The following is a 15,400-nucleotide window of genomic DNA, read 5'->3' as shown; positions in this document are numbered from 1 at the left end:
TGACGGTCAGTCCATAACAATCCAAGCAGGCGATCCAGGCTGTTTAAGCTGTCAGGAGATTGCTGCTTGCACAAGATCCGCAGGAGTGTGTGAGTGCAACCAAGTCTTTCTTGCAAGTCAGTCCACTGTTGGCCATGTTTGGAATGCTCTCGGGAGGCTATTTCAGTTATGCCAGTGCAGCTCCTATCTACTTGAATGGGGAAAGACCGAAATCTCCAAAACTGTTGGTCAAGATCAGTGGTGGGCCGTGTATTTAAAGTCTAGGCCTTCAGTGTGATTCATGCCATTAAGAAAACACAGTTTCACAATGAATAAGACACCCTATGCCTTTGGGCATCATACATTATGTTGCAGCTAACTAGTAATACCAATTGACATTTTAAAAACATGTCCACGCACGAAAGCCAGAACTTGAAACGACACTTAATGCTCAAGCAAGCCTAATTTTAATTGCAGCATGACTGTTTTGTGCAATAAACATCTCCCGAACAGACATTCAATAATCATAATTTTTCATATGAATCTACCAAGGAGGTCTATAATACCTGGAAAAATCTATTTAAATAATATTTGCGATTTAAATGTTAAATCCGTTAAAATTTAGTTTCGTCAGGGTACATGGTTATGCTGCGTTCCATTCAAGTTGGATGAGGGATATTCCTACTTGATATCTCCAACCATAAATGCATTCCATTCCCCGATATTCGGAACTGCAACACTCCCGTTAGCTTAGCAGGGGTTTGACTCTCATTAGAGATGTCTCCTAGCAACCCAACTGATAAACAATGCTGCAGTGCTATCATTTGTGCTTCAGGTGTATGATTATCAAAAGAGATTATAATTTACCATGCTTTATACACCTGTTTCTGCAGGCATTTGTTAAAAAAGCTTTAATATCATGTAATGTGGAAACAAACTCATTTATCGATATTACTTAATAAAGTGAATGTTTTCACTTTGTATTTCTCCCTGAGTGTTGACATGTTTGTGTGACATCATGCCCCTGCATCTAGGCGAAATTGGATTTGAGAATTTCTGCACGAGCCTACAAGTTGTAATTCTGACTTCAAGATGCATTCCTTTGCACTTTTCCTAGTAGGAAGTTGTAAAATCTGACTTTCCGAGTTGAATGGAACGCAGCACTACTTTTCAAAACTTGATCTGACACTGAATGCTCAAGCAGCCTAATTTACACTTAGAAAACTCCTGATGTTGCTATAACAATGCAAAAAGCACTTACCAATTTGCTTGTAGTGAAAATCAGCCCTCCTTTTCTGTTTAATAAATTAAGCATTCACACGGTCATGCAGAACATCATGTTTGCAAATCCATAAGAATCTCTTTCTCAACGGCAATACTAGCAGTGATGACAGCCAACTCGTCAGACAGCTTGATCTTACGCTTTTCGCTCTTGAATCATGTACATCACTTAAAGTGTGATTGCATCACTCTAGGCCAGCTAGAAGACCTCGATCGGGACATATCCTAAAGATCACATCCACCAAGAACAAATAAATCAATCTGATTGGCTGATGACTCTGACAATCTGACATTAGATGCGCATTCATTTGCACTTTTGAGAGATTCTGAAGAAATTCTGAAGGCCTGACGGGGTGGAGCTCAGACTCACGCGCTGCTTCGGCTTCAGGCTTCGGGCATGCGATTTGTGAAACAGTCATCACACTTTGCTTCATTTGTGCTATAAGTAAATGTCTTATTCACTATGCACTGTGTGTACAATTGGTTTGATTCAGTATTGTAATGGGGTACAAGGGAAAGGAGGAGGCAAGAACCGGCTTGACAATATAAATAATTTAATGATTAACTTAAAGCAAAAGACATACAACACAAACGCATACAGGGCAGCTGCCTGTAGCTCTCCTTTATCTGTTTCGTCGGCTTGATTAGCCTGATTATGGGCCGGGCATGCATCATCACGGCCCAGCCCTGCCCTCTTCCTTGCCACAGGTATTTTTTTAGAAAATGCGATTGCTAACATGGACATGCAATCTATGGTTGCTGGACTACTGTATGTACTGTTATTTACATCTTCCTAATATATTAACAATTTCTTCATGTGCAAATGAATTACTCAAATTTGATGACTAAACAGAAATCAGAAGAAACTGCCATCTACCATTTAAAATATAATATTATTAAGTTTTATGTGAAATTGAGTAAATATAGTGTTAAATAAGATTTTTTTTTATTTATTTTTTTTAGCAATGTTATGTTTATGTTATTTACTATATTAAATTGTGTTATATATCGGCATTGTATCAGCCTATCGGCCACCCTGCTCTCTGGATATCGGCATCGGCCATTAAAAAACCCCATCTCGGTCGACCACTACTGTCAAGTAACTAAAATAAGACAACGCAACACAAGTGAGCCATTTGACTGAGTAAACCTCAAATTCCAAGAGCTAGATGACCATTCTAATATACACTACCGGTCAAAAGTTTTGAAACACTTTTTTCAAAATCTTTTGATCTGAAGGCGTATACTTAAATGTTTGAAATTAGTTTTGTAGACAAAAATATAATTGTGCCACTATATTAATTTATTTCATTATAAATCTAACATTTAATAAAAATTAAAAAAAAGTTTTTGAAATTGATGACTTGGACCAAATAATAAATAAAAGCAGCCAATAAGTGCCCAACATAGATGGGAACTCCTTCAATACTGTTTAAAAAAGCATCCCAGGGTGATACCTCAAGAAGTTGGTTGAGAAAATGTCAAGAGTACATTTCTGAAAATTCTAGGCAAAGGATGACTACTTTGAAGATGCTAAAATATAACACAGTTTTGATTTATTTTGGGTTTTGTTTAGTCACAACATAATTCCAATAGTTCAATTTATGTTATTCCATAGTTTTAATGACTTTACTATTATTCTAAAATGTGAAAAAAAATTATAATAAAGAATGAGTGTGTTTCAAAACTTTTGACCGGTAGTGTATACAATAGACAAATGTTGTTATATACAATACAATGCAATATAATATTGCAGTATTTAATACATTATAGGACAACATACAACACATTTCTATACATTGTATAAGACATACATGCAGTGTTTTTTATGGGGTAGAAATGAAACAATTCAATTAAATGACTAAAGTTCAGGCATAAAACTACATGATGCAAGCTGATAGGTTCTTTGAACATGTTGTATGTTAGCCAGTCGGCTCACATGGTGCAAGCTAATAGATCCTTTGACGTGTAATCGGGTAGCCAAATAACTCATGTACTCTCTCTTTGTCTAAGATTTAAATTGCTCAGTTTTGTATATAAGCATATTTCACAGTGGGGTCCTGCAAGATTTTTTTCTCTGAAAATTCTCTTTGCTCAGGTGGTTGCTGGGGTTTTTAGTCAAATATTATGGTCAAATTGTCAAAGTGGTCAAAATTGTCAAAGTGCAGCTGTATTAATTTCAGTTGCAGATGGCTGTATTCTAAGGTGGTGGTACAGACATTCTTTGTGCAGAGTAAATAGAATGCCGGACTGAGGACATATTCATTAATAGAAATGAGAACTGGCTCATCAAGGCCTTTGGCAAAGTACTGTAAGCTTCTTCAGCTGTCTCAGAAAGTGAAGATTATTTCATCTTTAAAATACTCAATTCCATGGCTGTGATGGGTTTTGTTAGATCTTCTTTTATATGGCTGAAGAGATGTTGGGTTGCTTGCCAGATTTTTAGAGTACTTCTAATACATAAAGAAGAATAAGCCAGACCAAGTGCTTGTGGGGAAAAAGAGTTTATTGATGATGATCTTGATGCATAGCTCTTCTGAATCTTAACCCAAAGTTCTGACAGACCTTTATGTCTAAAGAACAATAGTGTTAGGACCTCCCAATTCACAAGAAATACAGGATATGCCCAATACACAAGACATACAGGATATCCCCATATGTTCCTACTAGGAGAGAATCCATCAAATGGTTCTATTTTGATCAACTTGCATGGGCCATTTGGTTTACACCTTTACAGAAAAAGATTCAGTTGACTGCATCTGAGGCACAGTCACAATGTAAACAGATCTGACCTCATATATTTAAAAATACACAATCCTTCAGTTTGGATTGATATTGGGTGTTGGGTCTAAGATGGTGTTCATTCACTCAGATTTGCAGTTTGATTCATTCAGGTTGTTTTTGCACTAGTCTCACAGAGCCATACTTTTGAATATCAACAATAAGTCTGCTCCACTTTACAGCTTATTCTGGCCAAGTTCCACCTAAAAACCACCTGACCAATGAGTAAACAAACCAAACAAAATGTTTTTCTTGGGAGCCATTTAGGGTCTGAAATTGGTGATATTACAATAATACAGGATACAACTGAATAATATCAGAAATTCCAACAAACATTTAGACTAACTCATGGAATTCATGGTTATTATCTTTGGGTACACTTTGAGTATATTATCAACTCATGTGTTGAACAGCACTGTAGACAATAATAGACTTTGGTGACAATGGCTAAACAAAAAGTAAACACAACATCCCAGTGTTTTTAATGCAGAAAGACTTAAACAAACACTTGTACAACCCATATACCGCCAGCAATACAAGAAAAAATGAATATTATATGTTCAGTGCTATGCAACATGGAATACATGGGCTTTGGCATTTGCTACACTAATTTGCAGCTATTTACAGCCCTTTTCCAATATATTTATCCTGCCTTTATTTGAAATGTATTTAATCAAATAATGGAAAACAAATAATTGACACTGCTTCAGTAATTGACACTGTATAATGTCTGAGTCATGTAGATAACCCCTGATCCCTGAATAAGTGCGCTGCATTATGGGAACTCTGACCAGTAGTGATGACTACTGAAGCCCATACAGAATCACTCCAATTTATTGGGAGGTGGCACTTAATACACCTCATTGAGGGGGCCCTGGCCTGTAGTATGGTGTCGGGTGGAGCTTGTGTCATGGAGTACCAGAGGCCTACGGACATGTAGCAATAGATATGTGGTCTCCGGGGAGGCAAATAGGAATACCTCTCAAATCCTCTAAACAAACTGAGGGTGAATTCACCAGGCAATTTATGTGCTACACAGTTTGTGCACCTATCCAGTTATCAAATGCCAGACGTCCATCGCACAGGGCTCCCTGCCTGTATTGGATGCATCTGTGATGACAACTTTGCATCACATGTTTCTGGTAAAACTCTGCTCTCCTTCAAATAACTAGCATGGTTAAACATCAACGCATCACTAGGAGGCGATGTTGACCATGTTGCCAAACGTGATGATATGAGCAAACACTGGAGAGGTCTCATCCGTAGCAAGCCTAGCGGGGTGATGATGGCTGCAATGGTCAACCTCAGTGCTCGCTGGAGCTGACGGAAACCTTGAACCCAATACAGTGGAGGAGAGTGCGCCTTTGAAGAAGGTAGCGCTCACTGGAACTGACGCAATGACAGGGTTCTCCCAAGCTTGAACCTTGAATCCAATACGGTGGAGGAGAGAACACCATTGAAGCAAGGTAGCCGCTTTGCAATCTGAAGCACATATTCTTTCTCGATTGTGTTCAGTACTCAGCTGGAAACCCCTGGAAGATCATGCCATGCACCCAAGTAGCGGGCCAGAAGACACAGGGGCTGATCTGTGACCACTATTGTTTGAGCACTGCCCCACCCTTGCTGGACTGTCATTCAGCATAACCAAGTTGGTTAAAGCTGTAAATTTGCCCATTTTTATGAGTGTGATTGTGCCTCGAGCAACTGCAGAGGTGTGCATGGCTTGTGCCGACAACAAATCCTCCTCATAATCTCCATAATCTACAGTATATCCTGTCCATATGCTGGCTTCAACTTTCTCAATGAAAGCAAGGTGCAACCACAGGCTTGAGCTTAATGCGTTCACTGTGAAAACAATCAGACCTTACAGCAATGCTTCAGCATGAGCTCTGCCTAAGAGTACATTATAGCACTCAAAATATATGGCTCGCAAAGCAGAAAACACTTGAAAAACATTCCTGTCTAAAAAAAGATTCAGAAAGTTTCAGAAAATAGCTCTTTTAGTTAGCTTAATAAACTCAGTAAGAAACACAATGTAAAAAAACTTGCAAACACGGAAGTGTTTTAAGGATATGTTGCTTTCTAGAGCATGCAGGGAGAAGTTCTACTTGCCGATCAGGTACAGATTGGAACACTGACGCATTGTTTTAGGGATCCAGAGCTGAGAGATGTCTATGCGATCCTAAAAGAGGAACATTCTGATGGTGTGGCACTGGGATCTAGCTAATATGCCCATGATGACACAAGCATCATGGATGGTTCAGATTCCGTTTGAACAGGACATACACATCCGTCAGGCAAGTCGACACAGCACAGTAGTTGAGCTCCATTCTTTAGAAGGAAACCTTCCAACTCGGCATCAGCTAACTCTTCGACCAGCTCACCATGAGCCCCGAACCCATGTGTGCAGCATGTTTCTGTTGGCTGTGGCTAACCCCTCGAAGTGAGCCAAAATCAGCCAATCATACAAATAATTCAGAAATAAATCACTGCCATGGTTTAGCTTTCTCCAAGTGATAGGCTGAACGGTGGGACCCACAACTGATAATGCCGCTCCTCTGCGAAGCAATTTTGACTTGGATGTACACATCCTTCAGGTACATGTCACAAATCTTGAAGGGAAACTTTTCAATGTCCAATTCAACCTCCATAGCTCTACAGTAGGATGTAGATTATTTCTTACCAGAAAATAGTGGCAAAAAGATGCACCTAATCTGCTCAGGAGAAGTGTTCTCCATCCAGAGGAGGGACAGCACTTCCTGCACCAAGACTGGGATGGGGAGCTTTCTTCTCAAAGAAAGATATGAGAGGTATGCGCCTATGTGGCGGAGCTTACAGTGATAGCACATGTACATTACCCAGATGTCTATTTGATGTGGGTGTTTTCATCTGGAAGACATATTTTTGACATTGTTTACTTATCTGCAATACATCTATAAGACGTTTCCTCTCAGATGTCAGTTCATCAGATGTTTTTGAGACGTTTATGATTTAGTATGTTTGTGAATTGGCTATTTTCAAGATGTTTATCAGATGTTAATTAGAATGCAATGCTTTCCAGATTAAATGCTCTTAAACAGACATCTCGGAGATGCATGCATGCTGTCTGGTTAAGCACCATATAGCGATAAATTTGTGTGATTTTATACGGGCATCAGTAATCAACACTTCTGGCTGGAGTTCCCATAATGCCAGCTACTGATGCAGTGAAGTGAACATAATTTTTACAAGATATCTGAGGATCACCTGAGTGAATGAAAACTTTCACAGCAATGTTATGTGGTTTTCATCTAGACAAATGTACTGCTCTTCCTCTTTTACAATGAAATTACATTTAATTTAAATTCAAGCTTTATGAGATTAAAATATCCTGATAAAAAATGAGAATCTGTAATATTTGTGTTGTTCTCTTGATTTAACTGAATACACCACAGTGAGTTTTAAGGATGTGGAGTCCGCTCTCTCAGAGAAAGCTGATGATGATGATGATGATGATGAGAATGGAGCTAACAGAGGAGATCCGTCCACTGCACCCAAACCTGACATACCAGACAGTATGTTCATCTTTAAGAGCCAAAATCCGTAAGTTATTGTTTTTTTTTTTTCAAAGCACAATGCAGCAGTTCCTCATATTAGATTATATTAGAGTATGATATATGACTAAACAGTACTAATTTATCATTTAAAATCAACCTTTTGTCTTTGGAACTGTAGAATCAGAAGGATCTGCCACTATGTGGTGACCCTAAAGTATTTTGAAATGACCATTCTGCTGGTGATCGTGGCCAGTAGTATTGCACTGGCTGCTGAAGACCCCGTGTGCACCAATTCAGAGAGGAACAAAGTAAATGATTACACTTTTAATATCTTGTTGTTGACACATTTTCTGTTAAAACAGGAAGTTGGTGTAGGACATATCAAATGGCTTGTCTGTTTTTTTAGATAGTATTCTTTAGGTATAAACCATGATTTGCAACTTGCTACTGACTATTGTAGCATATAGATGACCTCAAAACTAATAGATATGGACTAAAATTTGTTTAAAGCAACATTCTGATTTTTGTTAGAATTGTTTGTGATGCAAAGTTGGAAAAAACTGAAAGGCTTGTTTAATGTATGTTTGCAGGTTCTGCGTTACTTTGATTATGTTTTCACTGGTGTCTTCACATTTGAGATGATTATCAAGGTACTGCTTTTTTACTTTAAAGAGATCATGTCATGCATTTTGTTTTACTTTATTATTTTCCTTGAGGTTGACTCAAAATGCTAGTAAAGTCATAATATAGTATTAAATTACTTTTTTTCCACCCTGTTTCTGGTGCTCTGTCTGAAACGCTCAGTTTTCTGTGCTGTTCCCTTTAAGACTTCAATATAAGACTACAACATCTTTGAAGCGCAAACACGCCCCACCAACACTCGTGGAACTGTTTTTTCTAAGAATAAAAATGAAAATGTGCAAGTAATTAGCAAAATCACCTAAAAGCACTCAGTCCATGCAATCATTGATAGTTATGTGTCCCAATTTATGTGAAGCACGCAGTCAAAATACTGCAGTTTTTCTGAATGAAATAACAAGCACACTTTTGCTCCCCAATACTTACAGTATTAGACATACAAGATTTGTTGATACAATAATGCTATATGAAGCTGAGGAAAGTGAAAAATGTGCCAAACAAAGCATATAATCCCCCATTGATTCGATCTGGAACTTTGTTAAAAATTAACTTCAGTCACTCTTTCCTAATGTTGTCATCCTTCGGAAGGTTATGCAGAGACACTAAATTTCCCCTGCCAGGAATGGCACAACTTTATCAAATCTTCCCTGATATCGCAATCTCTTTGTTAGTTAAATAACTACTGCTATGGTCCATCTAGGTCTGTAGGAATGGCTGTACCATCATTCAATCTCACTCCGCACCAGTGGGCAGACTGAAGAGGCGATGATGTAAAAGATGATGTTGTTCTCTTGCTCTGGAGGCGGTCATGCATTAATGAAGTGCATTACTAGTGACATAGGGAAGTCACTGAAGTAGAGAATGGGTCATTTTTGCAGCTTGGTGTCAATAAATGCTCTTTTTGGTCTAGGGAGGACGTTTTAAGTTCTGAAACTTACATGTTTCTAGAGTACAATAAACTCTTATATGTCAAAAGATCAAGAACATTTTTATTCTTCATGACGTGAACCCTTTAAAGCTCATTTTGACAATAGTTATTTTAACAGTGCAAAAGTGTTAATATATTTAATATATTTAAAAAAAATGCATTTCAGTTATATGTTGTTAACACAGTTATTCTGTATGTCAAATATACTGTACAGAATAAGATTTTATTTTATATTTTTATAAGTGTGTAATACAGTATGTGATTTTTACAGATGATCGACCAGGGCCTAATTCTTCATGACGGATCATATTTCCGGGACTTGTGGAACATTCTGGACTTCATTGTAGTGGTTGGAGCTTTAATTGCCTTTGCATTGACGTAAGTATTTTAAATTAGATCCATGTTACATGCATGCCTAAGTCGAGTGGTTTGTGGAGAGTTCATTTACATGCAGAATTACTTGAGTCTGACTTCCAATGATGATAAATATCTGCATTCGTTTTGCTTCAAAGATATCTGGGGCTGCAAAGATGAAAATATATGAATAATTGGTGTGCTCTCTGACTCCAAACCTGTTGAATAAACTTATGCCTGTGTGCACCCATGTACGAAATGGCAAATTAGTTCATAGACAAAGCCAAACCCATTGCACAATGAACTGTGCAACCACTTGATCTGGACTTGATCAGGGTTGTCTTGATTGCCTAAAATTTCACCCCTGTGTCCCCATGGTGATCATGGTTGTATGCATAGTAAACTTCCAGCTGATCAATGATGATTGACAACAATGACAATGAGGGTTAATCAGTGCATAATTTTAACAGATATAGGCTAGACACTGTAAGTAGGTGAACTATAATTTGATGTTAATTGTCATATGAATGGGGTTAATTAGTAGTTTTATTCTCAGGTCTTTAGTGGATAACCAGATCATTTTTTTCCTGGCTAAAACTGAACAATAAGACAAGAAGTAGTCACTATCTTAAGAAACACTGTAAAAAGGTATTTGTTTGGCATTTTTATTGTAAATATTCTGCCCAGGTAAGGCAATTCCAGCCATGCCACCCGGGAGTTGCTGCAATAATGTATGGAAAATTAATGACAATAATGTTTGTAATGAATTTAGAAATCAAACTCCTTATCTTTAATGTTCATTCATAGACTCATGCTGAAGGGATGAAACCTTCTCATTTAATAGAAGTTAATGACAGCCCAGCATGCACAATAAGAGTTCAGGATGTTGTTTGGTAGATTGGCTGTTTACAGTCCAGAAGATCATGATTAGTACCTTAGTAGGTAGTTATTTATTAATACCTATGCATATCGTAAGATATAGTAAATAGTCATTTAGAAAAAAGAAAAATTTGAATAAGTATGAGGAGCTGAACCTTTGAATGGCACTTCAGCAGAGCAAATGTGGCATTTTTCCTTGAGAAATCAAGACAAGCCCTATGCTTTGACGAGCGTTGTTTCTGATATGCTTTATACAAAGTAAGCCTTAATCACTTACATAGCCACAAAGTAATATTTTTCATGACTTATGTCAGGCGTGAGCATTGTTCAGCAAGGTGTGCGATCTGTGTCTAACAATACTGTAATAAGAAGTGGCGCAACCCAGCAATGCATTGCGGAATGAATAAATTATGCAAATTACGGTGTACTGCTTAAAGCTTTACTGTTTGCTGATTTTATATAGACTGCTGTTATTGTAATTTGTTGTAACTTTCAGTTATTTGTGGTTTGGTGCTTATTCAGAGCTCATAATTATGGTTGTCACATCATTGTTATTTGTATGTTAAATGAAAAGGACTATGCACTGACTAGTGATGGGAAGTCTGATTCTGTTCTTTCGGATGGTTTGTTTCAACGAACTGGTTAAAAAAAACTATTCACCAGTTCTTTTACGCCATCACGTAATGATGTCACTGTTCATAATGCTGATACCCAGACATCGTAGAATACACGCTCAAACACATAAAGCTGTATGTAAGCGCATATTGCTTATTACATTTTATATAATTAGGTTATAATAATAAGGGTGTTTACTGTCAGTATTTCATTCAGTGATCTTACAATACATCCTACATTAAAGTTTTGCACCTAAAACACTCAATACGGACACTGATAAACAAATGTGGCTGTTCTACATGTCTAAAGCTTATAAATTGATTAAACTAGACTTAATCAATCAACTTTTTATAGAAATCATGAACCAGCTCATAACAACTTCAAATACAATCTGCATGCAAAATACTCAATGGTAAAATTCATTTACATCTCTCGACTGAAACGTTTTGCCCCCTCATTCAAGTCCTCGGTTCATGCACGGTCATCAGCAGCTAACTGATCAACAGTTCTCAGTATTATGTCCAAAAGAGGCGATTCTTAGATCAGTATACTGTTGATTCGAGAGCTGCTGTCCCCAGATCAGTGTTCTGTTGACTCAAAAGCTGCTGTCCCTGGATCAGTGGACTGTTGACTTGCGAACTGCTGCGAGCGACTCAATGTACTGTTGACTCGAGAGCTGCTGTCCCGGGATCAATGTACTGTTGATGCGAGAGCTGCTGTCCCCGGATCAGTGTACTGTTGACTCGCGAACTGCTGCGAGCGACTCAATGTACTGTTGACATGTGAGCTGCTGTCCCGGGATCAATGTACTGTTGATGTGAGAGCTGCTGTCCCCAGATCAGTGTACTGTTGACTCGCGAACTGCTGCGAGCGACTCAATGTACTGTTGACATGTGAGCTGCTGTCCTGGGATCAATGTACTGTAGACGCAAGATCTGCTGTGCACGGTTCAGTGTACTGTTGACTTGCGAACTGCTGTGAATGACTCAATGTACTATTGACTCAAGAGCTGCTGTCCAGGATCGATGTTCTGTTGACTCAAGAGCTGCTGTCCCGACATCAATGTACTATTGATGCAAGAGCTGCTGTCCCGGGATCAATGTACTGTTGACGTGAGTGCTGCTGTCACTGGATCAGTGTACTGTTGACTCGAGAACTGTAGACTGGATCATCTTCATACGTTGATAAAACGGTAATACAATCAAGTCATAAAAATATTTCGAGAATGTTTTATTTGTTATACATTCTGCTATTCAGAAAAATAAACCCGAAACATACATTTTGCCCCTTAATCACATGCATGCTCAGTATCAGCAGCTCATCAGTTCTCAGTATTTCAGACACCTCCGAAAGAGGCGATTCTCAGTTCAGTGTACTGTTGACTCGAGAACTGTTGCAACCGAAGCATTCAGTCAAATTTGTGAACTAGTTGGAGCAGCTTATTACAAAGAAGAGTAAGGAAAAGAAGATATCGGCAGTTCTAGGATCATATTACTCCTGGTTATCGGCTCATTTTGAGTCGGAGTGTCAGGCTAATCCGAGAAACAGGTTAAGATAGAGGAACCTGTGGATCAGTGTTGACTCGAGACGTGAACTATTTCAAATTATTCAGTCCAATTTGGTTAATTGGTTCAACTCGTTCACTGAAAATAATTGGTACAAAATAATGGTTTGTTCACGAACTGGACATCATTAGCACTGACCATGTCTAATAGTAGTGGTGGTTCGGATTCATCTCTCTGATCCGTGTTTTGAATCCATTCACCAAAAACCTTCATTTAGATTTGTTCATTAAATCACTTATTGACCACTTCTGCAGATTACGCCTTTGCGCCAGTATATGGTGCCACATGACCGTCTTTAACTTTCTCATTCACGACCTAAACAAGTCCAATTATCCTTAATTGTAAGGATACAATTAAGCACGTGTATGATGTGGGAGTAGCGTGAAGCTGAAAGTTTGTTGTCACAACGATCAAGAAAAATTGACCATGGATCATTCAAAACGGCAAACCTCAGGGGAATCACCGGTTGTAAAAACAAAGAAACCCTGAACAGAGCAGAGTCTACAAGCAAAAAGGGAAAGCGACAGAGTCCTTAATAAAACCTGAATCAATTCAGCTTGGCTTTTTAGAGGTGGTGACAACTCTGAGATCTGAAAGGATTTAAAAGGGACCCAGAGATGGCTTTTTTCTTACTCAACAGTTAAGATATTTTATTGATATGGTTTATGTATAGTTATGTAATCACACACACACACACGTCTGTGTGTAGTAAAATACATTAATTATACTGTAATCAGTGCAGAACTTTTCTCTTGCTAGCACACGTGTATTTTTCTTTATAATGGCAATAATTTATGTAAATAAATCATTTAGTCCTAGGCTTGCCAAGGACATGTGAGTCTTGAAATTATGTTGACCACTGGTTGGTAACAATGACAATCTATAAATTAGTTACTACCATGGTCTATTTGGCCAGAATATCCTGCAGTTCTAAAAACTTTACAACGTTTGACCTTATCAGAATAGCAATCTTTATTTCTAATGTTAACGAACGTTGCCTAACTTTTGTAATGTCATTTATTTCAAAACATCAATGTTTCCAATTAATCAAAACAACAGCATAAGATATGGCACTTACCAGCTCAGATTACATGTTTTTGGATATCTGTCTTTTCCCTCCTTTCATTATTTACTTGTCCATTTGCTCTGAAAAGATGTCCTGTATCCAGTGTACACCGGTGCCTCGAACCACATTCGTCTGTGCAGAGGAGCAGAGCCGAAGCACAACCAAAACAATGTTCTTCCGCATGATGCATGCAGTTTTATTTTTTAACCGCTATAGTGTAGCTTTAAATAATAGCACAAGCATAACATTGTAACATTCCAACTATAAAAGTTACATCACTTAAGGGTGAAATATTATCATAGTACCTTACACAAGCTTTGGACATTTGTTATTTACAGCTTTGAAGACTGCAAATAATTTTCAAATTCTACAATGACAATCTGGACATTTGGGGATAAATGTGCACATTTTTGCTTATGAATATAAAATTTAGCTAACAAAATATAAAGATTAACAAAAAATGCAAGACTCTTATCTTCCTTATTTTCCAAAAATAAGTCTTTAATAAAATTGTCTTTCAGTTCAGTCCAAAAAACATTAACAAACTTACAGTAAAAAAATAAATGTGTTTTCTCATTATTGCAAAAATTACAAATGTCATCAATTTCAGTGTATTTTGCAATTAAAGACTTGACAGGGTAGATGGTATGTAAAACTTTAAAATGTATTACCTTTACTTTTAATGCAGTATTTAAAAGAAGCTTTGGAGAAATAATTTATACAAGAAATGGCAGAAGGAATAAAGAATATGTTCTTTAAAAGTAGGGTATGTTCACCTGCCAACTGGGATATCTTAAATGATTTACCAAAAATGTTAACACATTGAATCTGTTCATTTTTAACAATGCCAACAGACAATGATTCAACTACCAACATAGATTAGATTGGACACCCTTGGCATACACCACAACTAATATGAAACTTTTTGAGGTAGACATATTACAGAATTACAGAACTATTAGGGCTCTATTTTTATAAGCACTCAAAGCGCAACACTATGCTCAAAGACCATGCAATTTTCATGAGAACGCTAATTCTAAGCGCAATTTTTGTGCCAGCACAAAGCGGAAGTGGGCTTGGGTCGGAGTGTTTGTGCTATCTATGGGTGTATGCATGCAAACTGTGAGTGCATTGTATGTTACTTCTACAACTTCAAATGAATGTGCTGTCTTTGTTTATTTTGCTGATACTTGAGGGAATGGGCTATATAACAGGATGCAGTTGGTGCAATAACTGGAGAAGAACCTCAGAATTGAGTTGCACTTAACCCAGCCCATTAACGCTTTGCACTCATAATTTCGCCAAACCCACTTTGACCTAGACTTCGCACATGCTTGCATAAAAATACCAAAACTTCATGGCCATGCCCATTGACTTTGCGCTTATAGCATAGTGCTGCGCTCTTAAAATTTGGCCCATAATGTTAGTATAGAACAGTTTAACAACTTTTATTAAATGTTCCCCAAAACCAAAGAGCTTTAGAGATTTAATCAAAAACTCAAGTTCAGTCGTATCGAATGCTTTGCAATGATGGTGCCATGATCTACCTTCTAATCGTAATCCAAAAGGTCAAGCAAAAGCCTAATATTATTACCGATATGATGACCTTTTAAGAAGCCAAATTGGGTTTCATTAATCACAAGGTTTTGACCTTTTTTTTTAATCTTTTAGCAAATACAGATGTAATACAATTTATTTATCATTATCATTATTTAAAAATGTATAATCAACTGTAAGAAGTGATATAGGTCGCCAATTTTCAATCAAAAGAGGATCT

The 15,400-nt window shown here is 37.6% G+C and overlaps 1 protein-coding gene across 2 annotated transcripts in view; it reads left to right on the top strand.

Moving 5' to 3' along the window:
* cacna1eb (calcium channel, voltage-dependent, R type, alpha 1E subunit b) overlaps window positions 1-15,400 on the top strand; it is a 157,535-nt gene that overhangs the window by 92,926 nt on the left and 49,209 nt on the right. For both annotated transcript variants that reach the window (XM_051697453.1, XM_051697452.1), the window contains 4 exons: window positions 7,476-7,623; window positions 7,756-7,885; window positions 8,168-8,227; window positions 9,416-9,522. In XM_051697453.1, the coding sequence (XP_051553413.1) occupies window positions 7,476-7,623; window positions 7,756-7,885; window positions 8,168-8,227; window positions 9,416-9,522 (445 nt within the window). The remainder of the gene's footprint in view (window positions 1-7,475; window positions 7,624-7,755; window positions 7,886-8,167; window positions 8,228-9,415; window positions 9,523-15,400) is intronic.

This window comes from Myxocyprinus asiaticus, chromosome 5 (genome assembly GCF_019703515.2).
Source record: "Myxocyprinus asiaticus isolate MX2 ecotype Aquarium Trade chromosome 5, UBuf_Myxa_2, whole genome shotgun sequence".
NCBI lineage: Eukaryota > Metazoa > Chordata > Actinopteri > Cypriniformes > Catostomidae > Myxocyprinus > Myxocyprinus asiaticus.
Note: the sequence above shows the minus strand (reverse complement) of the source record. Positions and strands in the feature narration are given on the sequence as shown.